The sequence below is a fragment of the Vombatus ursinus genome, unplaced genomic scaffold (assembly GCF_900497805.2).
Source record: "Vombatus ursinus unplaced genomic scaffold, bare-nosed wombat genome assembly UNPS02014810.1, whole genome shotgun sequence".
Lineage (NCBI taxonomy): Eukaryota > Metazoa > Chordata > Mammalia > Diprotodontia > Vombatidae > Vombatus > Vombatus ursinus.
The window spans coordinates 12,486,459-12,504,542 of record NW_020954588.1 but is presented as its reverse complement, the minus strand read 5'-3'; the positions used below and the strand labels follow the sequence as shown (position 1 = coordinate 12,504,542).

Here is an 18,084-nt window from a genome sequence, read left to right as displayed (position 1 = left end):
GCTCTAACATACAAAATTGTTCTTTGATCACAGAATGATAAAAAGGTCTTATTGAATTAAACCTGAAGATTTTTGACATAATTATGAGAGAGAAAAATCTGTAAATTTGTGTTGAGCAGTGTTAATTGATTTTCAAATTTAACTTTAAAAAACAAACTCTGGAATCATTGATGTGTATAACCAGAAACACATCTAGACTTAGATAAATCTCAGCCCTATGGACCAAAAATAGTAGTACCCTGCCCCACCCTCCCAGGAAAACAAGTAGGCCACACTATCCTAGTCTTTATATGTAGATAAACAGCTGTCTGCCATTCCAAATCACTTTTTTAAAAAATTTAGCATGTACCTTTTCTTTCCTTTCTTAAATTAAAAAAAAGCAAAATTATAGATATAGAGAGGTCATAGAGTTGAATAGGTGATCATTAAAATTACACTGAAGGAAGTTATTTAAATAGACTTGAGCCTGTATGTACTTTAAACTTTGCACTGAAAGCTACATTTTGGAAAATCTTGAATTTTCAAAACTTTTTTATTTTTCAGATTTAATTGTCAACAGTTCTGGGGCTCATGCAAACACATTTTTCTTGCTTGTATTTGGTTACTGAAAAAAATGTGTTCAAAGATCATCAGTATAAAGCATATTTCTGTTTCAAGAGTTATTTTACCACAGACACACATGCAATATTTTTACTCCAGGTATGTACATGCTTAGAACAAGCATTTTATATTAAAAAATTTTAAAGGCTATATGCTTTTTTTTCCAAGCTATTGACACACTACAGGAAAATATTCTAATCTTACAAATTAGTGAATATTTCTTTAAGTGCTGAATCATTCTTATGAGTGTTAATATTTTGTCCTGTTTTAATCATGCAAGTTCTATTTCTTTTTTTTAAACATTTCTTTTGAGTCTCAAAGTATATAAATCACAACGCTTTATTTTTTCCCCTTTGTTGTAGACGAATACAGTCAAGGATTTGCTTCACAATAACAGCAAGAATACCTTGGATTTGCGTATTGCCTATCCTCGGAAGAATAACAAAGCATGACTAGAACTGAAATAAAGAACCAGTGAAATTTGCAAGAAAATGGCATCTTCTGCAATTGAAATTTAAACCCAGTCTTTTGGCAAGAGTGGTTGGTTAGTGGACCTCTTCCCCATGACAAACAAAAAAACGTGGTGAGTCTTTAAACCATAGACATAAAGAACTAACTTCAATTATTAGTTTGGCACGAAATGCGTTATTTATTTACTTACTAATGCAAAACCAAACCAATCCAAACCCCACCACCTAACAGCCTGTGTTTAGGCAGTGATGGTAGCAAAGCAGTATGTGTGACATGTGGTAGCCTACATTTTGCTTGTGAGCTTCGAACCCAAGTTTGTCTCATTGTCGAAGTTAGTATACACACACACACACACACTATTCTACATGATTGACTATACATTGAAATTGGACAGATAAATTTCCTAAGTGACTAACTGATGTAGTTGGTATAATTTCTTTAAAAACTGATAAAATGGGATGGAAGTGAATAGGCAATGCATGTAAAATGACGGGACCAAAAGAGCAGAGGTAAAGAAAACACAGAGGCAGAGTATGAATTCAATAGGAATGCTTTTGAGCAGAGAGATAAAAATTGCCGATTCCCTGGGGTTGCTGTTCCTCCTCCCCTTCCCTCCTATCCTTGCCCTCCTCACCACCACCCCTCCCCCCCCCAAAAATCAGCTGCAGCCTAAATAGCAGGAGCTTTCTTTACAGCACTTAGTGCCTTATAATTAATGACATAACCACCAAGGCGCATGTGGGCCCAGTCTTGCAGTTTCTTGGACTGGGAGGATTCATTTTACGTCAGTGGCAGCGCTGCCTGCGTAAGGGTTGAAGGCCCATCCTCTAGAATGGCAGGCTGGGGAGGCGCTGGAAGGGGGGGCGGGGGGCGAGGGGGGAGGTGTGCTTAAGAGGCAGGCAGTATCTCTTCCATCCAGGAATTAGAAGAGATGAAAAGGGTTTTCCTCCGCGCGGTTTCAATGCCATTTCTAAAAGACCCCTCTTCAAGCTACACTGGGCTGTCGGGGGTGGCTTGGCTTGGTTCTGTCTGAGCCAGGAGAACAACAACTCTTTATTAAAAAGATATGAGGAAAGAGGGTAGAGAGGGAAGGTATGTGATGAGGAAGAGAAAAAAGGAAGGAGGCAGAGGAGGGGGAGAGAGAGAGAGAGAGAGAGAGAGAGAGAGAGAGAGAGAGAGAGAGGGAGAGAGGGAGAGAGCGCAACAAAGGAACCAAAGGAAAGGAGGAAAAGTCATACAAATGACAAAAATATAAACCTAATATTATTGTTTCTACTGTTTTCAGATATCTAGGCTTTAAAGCCACAGCTTCGGCTTTTCCTTAACTGTCTGGAGCCTTAAAGTTTCTGATTAGATTATAGCAAATTGCATTAAAAAAGAACTCATTTGTAACCAGAACCTTCGGGCGTCTCTAGCCACTTCATTACCAAAATTAACTCGATTCAGAAGTTTATTGACACAGTCTCTTCCCTTCCTTCCCCCACCCCCACCCGGTCCTTAACCTCCTCCTGGCTAGCTGCACGCCCCACGCCCCACCCCCACCCCATCCCATTCCCTTAGATCAGCTCAGGCCGCCCTTGCCCAATTGCCTAGATTCTAGAACGAATGCTCGTTTTCAGCTTTTTTCCTCTGATTACAATTCAGCCCGAGGAAGCTGTCACTGCATTCTCGGGCTGTCCTGCGATGCAAAGATTTTTAAGAAATCAGCTTGAACCAGATTTCTGTGTCAGTATGTATGCGTGTTCTCTTCCACATCAGTTCCCTAACAAACACAGCTTCCCTGGTTTATGTTAGTAAAGGTTTCTCAAGCAAATTTCCCTAAAACGCAAAATGTCCCTTAAAAAGATAGACACACACACCTGCCTTCCTAAAGTTCCCCAGGCAAGTCTCCCATTTTAATGTACAGTTGGGTGTGGGGAAGTGATTGCTTATTGAAACATTTGTATCATGCATGGTATTTGTTTTCTCCAGGGGAAAAAAAAAGCCAATAGCCACAAGGCCAGTCCCTGTCTTCCTCCCTCTTCCCCGCCGGTGGGTGTACTTGGTACTTGAGCGACCTATTTCCACCAGAGTCCCGCTCCCTCTCCATCCCCCAACTAAAAACTACTGAGGGAGGCAAGTCAGACACCAATCAAGTTTACTGTGTGTGGAAACTGATCTGCATTTTGTCGCTTTATAACAACAAATTAAGTACCCCAGCTATCCGCCAACTTATCAGAGGAAGAAAGTTCTGCGGAACTTAATGCCTGGACGCCTCCAAACGCAAGCTCTCTCCGTTATGGGTAAAATGTTGCATCTACTAAGTGGTCAGGGAGCACGCCACACTTCTGGAGAATCTCTGGGAATACTCTCTCCACAGCTGTTCAGTGTAAAAGGGCCCCAATTTGCACAGGCAGAAATGTTACAGTGAACACACAGGACAGTTTGGGAAGTCGTGCAACACAAGGACCATCACTATTCAATTTACTTTGTTAATAGTTTGTTTTCCAAACGCCTCTCTGACGGGGGGGCGGGGTGTTTGTGGGAGGGGAGAGGAATCCTGAACAAAACAAAAGCAAAAGCTAGTTTGACTTCTTCAACGTCTAAAACTGTATAGAACACCTGTGAGCTCTAGCGTGTGCCTGCATCTCTGACGAAGACAAATTCAAACTCCATAGTAGAGTTTTTGAAAATCCACAAAAGAGACTATCATAGCTGCAAAAGTGACTCAAAAGCCCGGTGTAGAGAGAGACTTCTAAGAATGGAATGCATTAGAAGGCGATTATTAGGTGTATTTATAACCAGCTGCGGAGGAATATTTAAAATCCTGCAAAATGACATGATGGGCACAAGTGTGAGGCACTTGGGCATCATCTTCTGAGCCCGTGGGGCACTCTTCCAGACTGTGATCGGTTTCTGACGCTAAATTGTGTTAAGCCTTAAGACGTGTAAATATAATTTAATTTCAGTGTGCTCTAGATTCAGGCTATATCAAACTCAAACACCAAAAGTATCAAATTGTCCTTAAATAACTCCCGGCCTTCTCCTTGGTTATGTCAGCCAAAGGTCAACTACAATATGCAACAGGGATGTTCCTTTTAAAAAGCAGTCTCCCACTTCCTCTTATTCTCTCTCACCCTGGCTCCATTAAAAAAAAAAAATCCATCCCTCATATTTCAATAAGATTCCAAGAATATCACTGTGATATGAAACTCCGAGACGAACCTCAAGTCCGTGTTCTTAGGCATCTGTTGGGAAATGAAGTCTAAGTCTTTGCAAGTGGAATAGTGGTTGAGTGGCAGAAAAGGAAATTGTGGAAATGCCCGCAAGAGGCACAGAGGTATTTAGTAGCTGTGACTCTAGTGGGAGGTGCTTTAAGGGGGTGGGGGGAAAGAAAGAAAGGAAGAAAGAAAGGAAGGAAGGAAGGAAGGAAGGAAGGAAGGAAGGAAGGAAGGAAAGAAGGAAGGAAAGAAAAAAAAATAATTGACCGAGACGTGGAGTGCACATTCATTGTGGATTTCATTTGTCTGGCCTCAGGAATTATGAAACAGATTCGGCCTATGTAAAGCCAAAAGAGGATATGATATCGTCGATGGGAAACTAGCAGGAGCGGGGCGAAAGGGAAACATTGCTTTCCAAACTTACGGGGAGTCACTCTTCGCTGACCTTTGCAGCCTGCCTCTTGCACGGTGGATCTGTTTGCTCCCCATTCGAAGTTCAGACACCATAATACAGTAGCTGAGAATTCCTCTGGTGGACCAAGACTTGATTGGGGCAAGTCTGTTCAAAACAAGTAAAACTTCGTACTCACACCCGGACATGGACACACACTCAAACGCACGCCAGCAGTACTTTTTCTCCTGGGAAGAAATTGTAACTTACCCAAGGCTGGGTTCTAGATTTCGGGAAAGATTGCCAGCAGCTGTGTGCAGTAACAGAGACCCGGCAGAATCTCACTGGAGACTGAAAGTTACAAGGGGGTGGGAGACTAGGGGGGCAGAGGGGGAGAGGGCCGGGTTTTGTTGTTTTTATTATTGTTGTTTTCTCCTCCACCCACCCCCCACTCTTTTTTTTTTTGGTACGGAGGTGGGGGGGGGGGGGCACGCAAATCAAAGACTCACCACGAGTGAGTTCTGCCCTCTGCCCGCCACTCAAACAAAGCTCCCTCAGGATTTCGGGAAGCCGGGCAGTGCCCGAATTTGCACTAAGTGACTGCAGGCCAAGCTTCCAGCTCCGGCGCCAGGCATCCAGGAGCTAGGGCGTACGAAGGGTTAACCGTGGATGGTGATGGGATGGGGGTGGAAGTTAGATGCTGGGAGGGGAGCACACCTTCTAGCCAGTGGGATTTTGTAAACAAACGCGTAACCACGGCTGGCCGAAAACACTTGGCCGCCGGGAGAACAGAACAGAAAGCTGATCTCTTCACAGCAAGATCAGATGCTTTGCTTGTTGTCACATCGAAGCCACTTTCTCTCTACTTTTGCCCCCTCCCTTCTTCTCAAACCCCCTCCCAAGATCACAAGGTTGAATTGTATTGTCGCCCCTTGGGAAATGCTAGGGAAACATACTATTCTTTATTTCTATCTCTTTTTTAAAATCATCAGTTGATGGATACCCTGTTCTAGATATGCCCAAGTAGAGAACAATAGGTATAAAATCGAGAAGGAAAAAAAACCCAAAGTGATCAGAATAGGAGCTTCCTGTGAGAGCCGCACTTTGGTTGCTAGTTGGAGGAAGCGATGGATGTGTCTGCACACCCATCTTACAAACCACGGTCAGGCATCCTTGAAGTGCCATGTGCGAAGTGCCATGTGCAAGTTATCTTTGGGATCCTAAGTGACTCTGGGAAAAGGCAAAAAAAGATCCTCTTGGTCATGACAGTTCTCCTTTAGCCCAGTTGACCTGAAGCAGATTTGCAGTTTTGCTGAAATGAACAAAGCTATTGGCAACAACATGTTGAAAGAAACTGTGCAGAAGCAGAAATATGAAAAGGGCCATTAGAAAATTGAGAGGGCGAGGGGAGGGATGTAAAGGGTTAGGGAAGTCCTCTCTTCAGGTCATCTTCACAGCTAACATTGATGCTGCATGTTCTGGTGAATGGCTTTCTAAGGGGCGGGGGCAGAAACTATGCCACTTTACGAAAAGGTTAAGGCTTTCAGACTTTAGGATTGATCTTGAGCCTAGGTGAGCTTGGCAGCAGATGGAGCCTGTTACAGCAAGGATCTGAGATTAACGACAGTGACACTGGGTTCAGGAGTAGTGGAAACAGAGCAGGTGCCTCAGCTTTAGTTTGAAAGGCTTGGGAATAGGGTCTAAGAAGAGAAGTGAAAAAGTTAGTCCCTTCTTCGGTTGGGGGGAAAAAACAAACAAACAAAAAAGCAGAAAAATGTCAGAAGCTTCAGGTTGCATCAGACATTTTCACATTTGCACCACAAATTATTTTGGCCCAAATAGCTCTAAACCATAAAGATGTATTTTGTTAGGGGATCCATATTGACATAGGAAAGCTTCTGTCCTTTGTTTAAAATTTTTAGGAACACACAACAAATAGAGGAAATTAAATGACTTCGAAGTTACAGTTGTTAGCTCATGGAATTTCAGTATTAGCCATAAAATATTATGTACCGTGTAGAATACAATTAAATTCACAAGTAGAAGAAAATCAGTAATCCAGGAAATTAACCCCCCTCTCTTCCCACCAGACTCTGGACTCTTCCAGTTCCTCTGCCAGTAAAGTTTCCTCACATAACACTACAGAAAGCACGTTTTGGCTTAACAGAAAGAACTCTACTAGCAGATATGTGATCTGACAATTATTACTTGAGAAGGATCGAGTGAAAATCCTAAAGCATCCGTTAAATTAAACATGTTTTACTATTCTCTCCAAGTCCACAAAACAAGGGGGGGGGGGGGACAGAGCAGGGAACCAATAAGACAGAGGAAGAGATAGATTGAGGTAGAATGAGACCAAAAGAGAGAAAAACAAGAAAAGAGAAAGGGGCAGAAAGAGACAAAGACAGACAGGGGCAGAGCGTGATAGACACACAGACTGCATATAGCGGTTACATAGGCAGGCACCTAGAAAGAAAGTGGAAGCTAGCTGAAAATTATACCATTCCTCCCACAGGCACGAGTTAAGTTTCCAAGAGCTGGTAAATTCCAGAGGGCCTTCTAGGACAGAGGTTCTTAACCTTTTAGGTGTCACTTACCCCTTGGCCAATCTGGGAAGTCTATGGATCCTTTTCAGAATGTTTGTGAATACATAAAATAAAATACATAGGAAGTACGAAGGAAATCAATAATTAAAATAGTTATATATGTATATATGTGGAGAGAGAGAGAGAGAGAGAGAGGGAGGGAGAGAGAAATGATAAATATTAAGTTCACGGAGCCTGAGTTAAGATGTGCTGTATCAAGGAAGTCTTATAAGAACTGGCTGGAATTCAGAGTATAACCAATGCAACAATATTATTTAGCATCTTGTTGTTATTAATGATACCATAACAAAAATGTCTTCCTTTGGAGAGAAAGGAGAGATGAGGAGGAAGTCATCAATGGTAACTACATGCCCACCCCCCATCTCACCCCCTTTAGAAACCGAACTCTAATCTAGTTGCTGGAGAGTCCAGCTATTTTCCAGCCCAACTGCTGCAGTCAGGCGCCACTTAGGAGAACCTCCGTTGTACGCTTCCCCCCACCCTCCAAAACCCCCACCCGTTTTGATTCTGCTTTTGCACATTGTCTGTTTCCGGGGCTTCAAGGTTTTAGAGCCCACTCCGCTTGGTATTGTGATCTTACTTAAACCAGCGCTGTCTGAAAACAAACACGTGCATATTCCCCACCAAACTATTTTGGGAGCCAAGCCAGCAGCTTTCACATGATTTAGCCTCTGTGTGGTTACCTTCTCCAGACAGTGAGGAGGTGGGAAAGAATCATAAATATTCAACAGCACGTGGAGCCAGTGCCCAAGCCTGGGGACGGCGCATGCGCGCTGTCTCCCCAGTCAAAGCTAAGCAGTGTGTGTACTTAAAAAGAGAGCAGCCTGTTTCATGTGTGGCATTGGGAATCCTTTCAGAAACCCTGACAGGCTGATGCAGCAAGCAGACAGAGATTTTTTTTTTTCTCGAAACATGGTCTCTTCATGTTTTCTAGGAATCATTTTAACAGCGTCTCGTCGCCATTGCCCATCTTCACCTTCCTCCCCTCTTTGCTCTTCGCAAGAAGCGAGACAGCATATTGTCAGTTAGGCAGAAAGAAAATTGGGGTTTGCCCTTCATTTTTTTTTCCAGGGGTTCCTATGCCTCCTTTAGCTTCATTTGAAATTTTCACAGGAGACACAGATGCAAAAATTGGTTTGCTAAGATCTAACACTTTGTGATGATAGGACTCGGGAATTTTGAAAACATCTAATCCCATAACGGGCATACGATATATGTGTATGTATGCATATCCACATATATATTTATATATCGACAGATGGTCAGATATTAGTGTGTGCTCTAAGTATTTGTGATCGAGAATATAACACACGCAGCAGCTCGACTAATGTATGTATTTTTCCTAAATATGTGCACTTAATATACACACACAACTATCGTCTGCAGCTAGATACCATGTATGCGCACCTAGACATGCAAGCCGACATAAGTCATTGACTTCTCTATGACCAGACAGCATATTTCCATAAAATATATCTAAAAGATAGTTAATTTGATTTATTATTCTTGAAAAATCCTGTCTCCAGTACTGGCGTCATCTGGAAACTTCGTGCTATTATATACTATCATTCCGAAGCCGAAGTAAAAGTTACAGATTGATGACAGAATCCAGCTTGCATGGTAAAAATAGTCCCTGGTTTGCCTGATCATGTTTCTTGTTATCCGATAAGTGAGGCTGAACCAAACAAGCCTTGCATAGTTCAGGGGAGAACTTTGCCTGGATTATATAGGTTTTCATTCACACGTTCATCTGGACTTTTTTTCTTATTTACTTTCCTACGATTAATAATTAGCGTTAAAATAGGTTTGCTGAATTGGTCAATGAAAACTTTGGCAGCTTCAGTCGGATCGTTTGCAAATGCTAGAGATGATGGCGGTAATTATGAGACTGAAAGAGCCCGGGTCAAGTGTAAACTCTGCTGATGGAGAACTGACTCTCGGCATTGAATAATATAGCTAAGAAAATCTGACTCGTTTTGCCTGCTGGAATATTTTTCTCCCCCCAATGCAACAACGGCTTCATGGTATTCTAAAACCATTCCGCCTCAGACAGTAGTTCAAAGTGCCTCCACCTTTACAAGTAAAACGCATAGACTTCATACGTGGAATGGCAGTGTTGAGTTACGCTTTGAGTTCAGATCGGAGAGGGGGCGGGGAAAATTAGAGGTACAGTTTATACCTAGAGAGGAGGAATTATATTTTTAATTTAGAAACTTAAACTCAGAAAACACCTAGTCTGGTGGTCAATGACTCCAAAGTTGGTCCACTTCCAAGGGCGGAGGCTTGAGGGGGCGGAGAGAGGGTGAAAGCCAGGTACTCCCAATAGGCTTCATCATCATTGGCAACTACTCAGGCCTCGGTGCCCTGCTGCTGCTGATCACACACACTGCTCTTGGTGATACAATTACCTACCAAGTTAACCTAAAACAGTGACTATTCTCAAGACAAACTGGAAATTTTAGCCACCATTCATTTCTTTTGGCCAACAATAAAATTACTTTTATCTCTCGCTACAAATGTGGCAGACTGTGAAAAACTTTATTTTTGAATATTGGGAAGGGATAATGGGGCGTAGAGTTAAGAGGGTAGTCGAGTAAGATGAAGGCTTCTAGAGGTAGATTCAGCGGGTCAACCCTTTAAAAGTTATAGGAAACTTCACAGCAAACAAATTTTTAAAAAATCTAAATGCCAGGCCCATCAGTATAGAAGGTTGGTGCTATTTTTATTGTCAGTTAAAGCAAAAAAAAAAAAATGATAAGCAGGCAGGGCCGATTGAAAGGTTACATCTTTCTTTCGGAACTGGTTTGCTTCTTAAAGGTTAACATGAATGCTTGACTTTAAAAAATGAAAATGATCAGCTGCAAAAGCTTAAAGCAGTTGGGGGTGGCTTTTGAAGACGAAAACAAAGGGGACAGAAATTTTTGAAAATGATTAAGTACCACCCAATGTGGACATACGTGTGTGCACTTATGTGGCTCCTATATCAACGTAAACGTATGAGAGAGAACTCTCCGCACTTCATTTCCCCAGCCAGCCTGCATCCACTCCACATTTTCCACAGACACTATATAACTTTTTAAATAACCCGTTAGAGGTTCTAATGGACTGGTACATAAGAGAAGACAGCAGCAAAAGTGTACCAGTACATAGAGCCTTCTGCCTGAATCACAACCCACAACCACACACGACACAAGCCATTTACAGACTCTCCAGCTTCTGTGAAATAGAAGCAGCATCATATTTTGCTGCTAACATTCATGTATTTCAAAACCTAATAGCCCATGAAGAAAAGTATGAAAAATACATCTCAAGAAACAGACATTAAAGGTACGAGCAAAATAATAGACAGCATTTAAGTTGAAACACCATTTTAGGCGACCTCGATCATTAATATTGACGACTACCATGCAATGAGGTTTTTGTGTATGTTTTATCTGCCGCAAAAGTTTCTTTTCTTGGGTTGTATTATGTTAAATATTGAATAGGAAATGTAGATTCCTATCCTCCCCTTCCTCCTCACCTCAAATACCTAAAAGAGCTATCTATTTCTCCAGAACAAGAGCTAATATTGAAATTAGGAAGTAGACCTAATGTCAACATTTACCTTTCCTCTTCTCCCAATAAAAAATCCCAAATTCTTAATTTGATCTATATATGGTAGCAGAAGTGCTGGACTTTTGCTCCCACTATCTCCATTGGAAAAAAAAAAAAGACAGTAGAAACACAACAAAGAATATACTGACGACTTTCCATAAAGGAGAAACGACCTTCCTTCAGAAATCTCAACAGAATAATCCTTAGGATATCCTGAGGAGGAGGAGGGGGAGTCCTTTAAAACCAAGAATTAGCCAAGTTACAATATTATCTATCTTTTGTATTAAACATCCCCAGACAGTTCTTATCCCTAGGGGATGGGGGTGGGGTGGGGGGGGGAAGAATGTTGATTGAGGTGTTATCTTTCCTACATCCCTCACCTACTTTTATTCTTATTTATACAATTATTAATTGTCAAACCGTCTGGAGTCCCTTCAGGTATTAGAATGGTAATCAATTCCAAACCCCCCACAGCCATTTGGGGGAGGCTTTTGGTGACATGAATTTCTTCAACTTGCAAAATTTTATTGTTGGGTCCCCACCATTGGAACTCCTTTAAATCTCTCCAAACCCTGCAAGGTGGCGCTCTTTTCTTTTAAAGAAGACATTAAGCCTATAATCAGAATAACATTTTTGATAAAGCAAAAGTAAACTTCATTAATGCCATAGTTTCTGCAGAGCCACAGAGCTAGCATCTCTCTTCATTCAAATAAGATTTTTGTCATTTCCAAGTGATAAATATAAATATAAAATATGAAAGGGCAGCAAATTACAGTGTGCATGCTTGGGGGTGTTATGTTTCATAATCAACCAACATTTTGCAAAGAGTTGCCTTGGCCTTAGAAGAACTGGGCACCATCTTCAGGGGTGGCAGACTTTTGGGGAGTTGTGCCTGCTTTCTCACAGTTGGTAGTGACTTGCCATACACATACTATTTCTTTAAAGAAGCTGTTAAAGTGTCATCTTGGTCTACTGGAAGGTCAGTTTCTGCACGTCACTCTATGACACACATATCACACTCACTCGCAGCTTTAGCCAAGCTCATGATTTGTGTTGTCTGTTGATCGGTTGTCTGCTTAATGGGGCGATCATGCAAGCTACAACGAGGAACAAAGCCCAACAGTTCCAACAAGCGTAGCTAAGTTAGTGGAAGCAGTATAGCAAATCTATCAAACTTAACTGCGAGAGAGACAATCTGATTTAGAGAAAAGGCGTTCTGCCACAGTCATTAAGCACAAGTAATTTAGATTTTTTATATTGTCTCCTCATTTACAAATTTACTGTATCAACGCCAGCCAATGGAACGAATTTCTTAAGTAAATGAGAAATAAATAAAAGAGATAGAAAGATAATCAAATTACATAAAATAATTCTTCTCCCCTAGATTTATTTTTTGGAGGAAGCTAATAACACTGGCAAAATTATAGTAATAATAACATATCATAGGAAGTAATTAATTTAAATTAACATCACGTTTTAAAGGATCGAAGGAAAATGTCTTTATGGACATTCACTTCTGCACAAAGAAAGGTCCATGGAAAACCATGAATCTACATCATGTAAATTAGTTATGGCCATAAACGTTTTCATTTAAAAACAGCAACTTAAAATATGATATTGTAAATCTCCTGATATGTTTTACCCGAATTAATTTAATTTGGGGGCAGTGTAACGTTAGCCTTCGAGTTCATTTGCAGTGGGGATAGTATGGAAAAGCTTCTCGGCTTCCACAATTCACCCACATTAATATTTATGTAGCATATGCAATCTATTTCTGCTATTTTTATGGTTGTTATTCTATGTCTGCAAAGGTCATTTAAATTATACTGCGGCCGAAAATTTGTTTCATAAATTTTGATATAAATACTAATTACACACTATCCTCGTGCCAGCAGGGACTCTTTCCTGGATGACATTTATATAGAGAGCACGGTCGCTGCCTTCCTAGTGACTGAAGGGAGAGCGGTTTAAAAAAAACAAACAAACAAACAAACACAAAACTGATACAGTTTTCGCGGCCGATACTAAAAACAGCTCAAGTTGCAGCAGGTTGGTTGGGAGAACAACAAAGTCCTACCACGATTAATGAGATTTAAGAATCTTTAATAAGGTACGAAATGTTACCAAACAGTTCTGTAAACTAAATTTTACATACGAGTTCTTCTATCCATAAATATTGAATATCTGTAACATGTATAACCGGCCCTTTACATGCGGATAAATATGGAAATTAGGAAGTATATACATTATGTTGTTGTATTTGCCAAAAGCAATGGACAGATATAGTTTATATCTTTTTTTAATATCACTTTACATAAACAAATGTAACATTTTGACACGCAGAAAGATCCAGGCTTGTACTATACGAATTCTTGACAGGACTGTAACAACATTTTACTGCACTACTTAGACTGGACTTTGGGACGAAATGTTTGCACTTTATACAAAAAAAGCACATTAATATCAATAATATTCGGTTAGATTGACGTTTAGACTGTAATCATACAAAGGAATTCACATTGTGGTACACATTTACTAGAACATTCTTGCCATTCAGTACAAATAGTTGAATTTCTGCCTCCCCACCCCCCTCCCCCTCCACACCCTGGCCACCCCTCCCCCCTCCCCCCTCCCCCACATAAATGCAAAGACCACAATTCCACAGATCCCCCCTCCCGCTTCAACTGTGATATAACTATTTACAAAATCAAACAGTACATTTTATGCTAGTAATTCTGTATTTACAGAAGAAAAAAGGCCGATGTACTAAAAGCCCCATCAAATTCAGACCTGGAATCATCAGCCCTACAGAGTTGACATTTGGTCAGGCAACCTCCTCTCTTGCTTTCTCCTACCCCTTATCTACCAAGCCATTGCCCAGAAACACAATTAAATTAAAAAAAAAAAGTTTGACTCTTCATTGTATGTGCTCCTGGGTCTACTGGCAGCTTTTTAAAAAATTAAGATTATAGGGGCTTGTATGTGGGATTCTGTTTTGATTCGCAGTGTTCGTTAATTTTTGTGGAGTCTTTTAAATAGGGTTTTGTTTTTGCATTTTTTTTCTGTTTTGTTTTTAAACGTACCATTCGTTAAAATTTGACGAGAGCGTGCTGTGGCCAGACGTGTGGTGGACTGCTGAAGAGGACGGAGAAAGGGAGCTCGTGGTCTGGTTTTCAGTGGAAGGAGACACGATGGTGGGTGGGGTAGAAGATTCGTAACCTGAACTGGCTGCTGGAGAAGGCTGCGATCCCTGGGAAGAGGATTCGTGGACCTACGGAAATAAAGTATTGTTTTTAAGGATGAAAAAAAACCCCCCAATAATAATGGCCTCATTAGCTAGGAGACTGAGAGGGAGCACTGTTCCTTCCTCTCCTTCATACTCCCCCTCCTTTCCCTTTCTGTAAGTTGGTTCCGCAGATCTCCTAGGCAGTAATAAGTAGGAAAGGGCATTATCTAGGCTCACGCAGAACCGAGATCCTCGAAGCAGGCTTCTAGCTTAGCCGAGGACCTTGGCTAGGATCTGGTCCCTTGGCTGACTGGATAAGAAGGTAAATACGGTCCGAGGACAAACAAAAGAAAGAGGACCTGAGGGGTTTGGATTGAAAAGAAAACCCCGCGGCTTCCTCCCTTAGCCACGGAGCCTGGCCATTGAATGAACAATCCAGGAAAACAGTCAACTTGGAATGAGCCCTGGGAGTGCAACTATCTTAGTGGCAAAAGGTTTCCAACTTAAATATCTATAAAACCTAGACAGCTCTACCATTAAGAAATATCTTTTTACTTCACCCGTATAACACCCTCCCCCCTCAAAAAAAAAATCAGTTTTTCCAGAATTAAAAAAAACCAAAACTCCAACACACCCAGCCCATTCTGCCTTTCACTTTCCCATCCACAATGCCCCAGATCTCTAAAAGGAACAATTCTTTAGCGTTTCGGTCTTCTCTAGCTAAATCGAAGATCTGGAACTAGTCCACAGTGACAAAAAATAACACACAGGAGAAGAGCCCACGCGATCCCAGTAGTGCAAGAGTGCAGCTATTACCTTCATGTGTTTTCTGAGTGAGCTCGGATGGGTGTAGGACTTATCACACATTTTGCAGAGATAAGGTTTATCAGAAGTATGCACATGCATGTGCTTTTTGCGGTCGCTGCTATTTGCAAATCGTCTGTCACAGCCTTCGAATTCACACTTAAATGGTTTTTCACCTAGTATAGGGGGAGGGGAAAGGATCGATTAGAAAGACTGTATCTGATTTATCAAATAATTTTTAAAATAAAGAGAAAATATCAAGTATGGTAACTTTGTAACTTAAAGTTTATTTTTCTGAGGTTCATTTGGGTATCATCATCATTATTATTATTATTTTGCTGTTTCACTTTTGCTTCTGTTTTCTTCCATCATTTAATCTCAGTCCCTGTGTGGCCCTCTTATAGAAAAGTATTTCATTTTCAGGGTTTCTTTAATTGTTATCTTTTTTTTTTTTTTAAGCTCCCTGTTTCAGTCTGAAATCTTCGGATGCTCATTAGGTTCTCAGAGATACAGAAGGTGTTCCAGGTTTCTGTATGGCCCTTATTATCTAATTTTCCGCTTTTATGGCTGGTTCTCGTGATGTTTTATTCCCCTCCCCTTACCCTCTTTCCCCTCCCCCCCCACCTCCCACCCCTCCACGCGCCCAGGACACATATTTTATAATGCAATATCAGGAAACGTTCCTGTGATCCCCGCACTTAGAGGCTTCGGGTGCGAAGTTGACAGAGCCGATCTCAGCCATGGTTGGAGTGAAGGATAACCCAATAACCTGAATCCCACCACTCTTAATTACAGCCTGAAGAAAAAAAAAGGACGGCCCAGCAGCACCGGCCCTAGAATTGATCAGCGGTTTTAAGAGTTTAACTATTCTCTTCCCCACTGGCCCAAGGGTTATTAGAAATGACAGTCATGTTCGGTTCAGGGCCCATTAACATCTCTCCTATGCCATTTTATAAAATACACATTCATCCAAGGTTTTAACTGAACTCAGAGCCTAGTTTCTGAAGGGATTCGAGAGGAAACGATCTTTTTAAATATGTATAAGGCTACAGATAGTTCTCAAAAATCTAAGACTGTCTGCTTATTTCTTTCTTCCTTGCCTCATCCTTTCGCCAGCCTCTACCCTCCCCAATTTCATCAGCTTCCTCTGGCAAATCCCTCCTTTAAAGAGAGAAACGTTTTGTGGGGTGTGATCCCAGAAACTAATTTTTAAATTCTATTTTCTTTTTGAAGCAGCTTTTTCTACCGGCCCTCTCGAATACATCCAAACTGGGAAGCGTGGAGGGCATCGAGCACACACTAGCTGCTCGTTTTTATTTTAGATCTCCCCGATCCCTCCCTTTAAAAATATCTCTCCTGGTCTCTTAGTAACTCTTTTCCTACCCCCCCCCCCTTCCACCCCGCACACACATACACTCACACATACATACACACGCACACATAACCCCAACCAGCCTTCGGTGCCTGCGTGCCAGGAACTTGGCCAGAGCCTTGCTCCCAGCACGGCCCTCCCGAACATTTCGACCAAAGGGTATATATATTCCATTCTTTGGGGGAGTGTTACTGTACCTGTGTGAGTTCTTTTGTGAATCTTTAAATTCTCTGATCGGGCAAATACTTTCCCGCAGCCAGGAAAGGGGCAGGGGAAGGGCTTTTCCCCCGTGTGCACTCGGATGTGGTTTACAAGTTTGTATTTGGCTTTGAAAGGTTTCCCCTCTCTCGGACACTCTTCCCAGAAGCAGATGTGATTGGACTGCTCCGGGCCGCCAACGTGCTCCACCGTGACATGAGTTACCAACTCGTGCATGGTGCTGAAAGTTTTGTTGCAGGACTTTTTGGGGTTGGACAACTGCTCGGGCTCAATCCACTTACAGATAAGTTCCTGTTTGATGGGCTGCCGCATGTAGCGAAAAAAGGCCCCCGCCCCGTGGTGGGCAGCCATGTTCATGTTCATGTGCCCGTAGCCGTGTAGCTGGGTGGAAGCGTAGTGCTCCGAGCGCGGGCTGGTGACCTGGCCGTACTGATCAGGCCGCCCATACATGTCCCCAGAGAAGCCCAGGCGCATCTGCCCGTTCACCACATTGGGGGAAGCGTGGCCAGCCGCCTGCTCGTGCAGCCCGGGGAAGAGAAGGTGGCCCGCGGCGTCGGTGTGCCCGTGGGGCCCGGCAAAGCCTCCCGCCGCGGCCGACGCGAAGAGGCTGTGCTGTGCGCTGGCGGCCGCCTCGCCGAAACCCCGGTTGCGGAACAGAAAGTCCCGGGTCGAGTTGAAAGCGGCACTCGAGTACGAGCTGACATGGGTCGGATGGTGGTGGTGGCCCAGGGCGGCCGCCGCCGCGTAGCCAGGAGCCTGCGAGGTGAAGGCGGTCTGGCCGGCCGAGGCCAGCTCGTGGGTGCTGGGGTTAATTTTAAAGGCTCCCATGCCGTCGGCGAAGGGGTTGATGCCCAAGCCCACCTCTCTGTCCGTCACATCGCCTGCGGAGTGGTGGCGAGACGTTCCGAAGGTAGTCACCCCGATGGCGGGATACTGGGGTCCGGCGTCCAGAAGCATCTTTGCCCTCGGCCAGCCCCAGCCTCCCCCGCCCCCCCACCCTCACCTCGTAAGGAAAAAAAAAAAAAAGAGGAGGAGGAAGAGGAGGAGAAGGAGGGGGGGCCAATACCTCGGAAAGTCAACCAGCAATCACTAGCCGGGGCTTGAGAAAAAAAACAAAATCTCCTTCCCCACCCTCCGACCCCCCCACCCCCCTCCAAAAAAAAAATAGTCACGAGAATAGAGCAGAGCAGGAGACGGATGTCAGCTCGCCGCGGCCACAGTCAAGAAGCACGGAAAAATAAAAAAGAAAAAGAATAAATAAAAATAAAACGAACCCGAAAAAAATCGGCACCCTGCCCCACCCCACCCCCCAAAAGAAGCCCCCGAAGCCTCAGCCCAGGCTGCTGCTTCGTCCTCCTCCTCCTCCGCCTCTGCCGCCGCCGCTGCCGCCGCCGCCGCCGCCGCCGAGTTAGACTTTCTTTCGGGTTAGTCTCCGGCGCGGGAGGCCCAAGTCAAGGCTGCCTGCAAAAAAGCATGGAGCTCAGCAGCCCCCCAAAAAACTTGCTCCCGTATTTTTTGCATATAGGAATGTAAGTGGAAGAGATATTTCTCTCTCCTGAGCTTCCCACCACTCTTCTCTCCCCTCTTTCCTTCTCTCTCTC

At 43.0% G+C, this 18,084-nt stretch overlaps 1 protein-coding gene across 1 annotated transcript; it reads right to left on the bottom strand.

Annotated features, from left to right (window-relative positions):
• Positions 1-13,593: 13,593 nt before the first annotated feature.
• LOC114053090 (zinc finger protein ZIC 1) lies at positions 13,594-17,440 on the bottom strand. Its single transcript, XM_027875966.1, has 3 exons — positions 16,462-17,440; positions 14,905-15,068; positions 13,594-14,133 (listed from the first exon to the last, which is right to left on the bottom strand). Exons 1-3 carry the CDS (start codon positions 17,438-17,440, stop codon positions 13,936-13,938), a joined length of 1,341 nt encoding a protein of 446 aa, XP_027731767.1. The 3' UTR covers positions 13,594-13,935.
• Between the last annotated feature and the right edge of the window lie 644 nt (positions 17,441-18,084).

Coding starts and splice junctions, on each gene's coding strand:
- LOC114053090 (XM_027875966.1), bottom strand. CDS start 17,440: ATGCTTCTGGACGCCGGACCCCAGTATCCCGCCATCGGGGTGACTACC. Junction 15,069..16,461: donor TCACAAAAGAACTCACACAG/GTACAGTAACAC, acceptor CCCCTATACTAG/GTGAAAAACCATTTAAGTGT. Junction 14,134..14,904: donor CACTCAGAAAACACATGAAG/GTAATAGCTGCA, acceptor TTATTTCCGTAG/GTCCACGAATCCTCTTCCCA.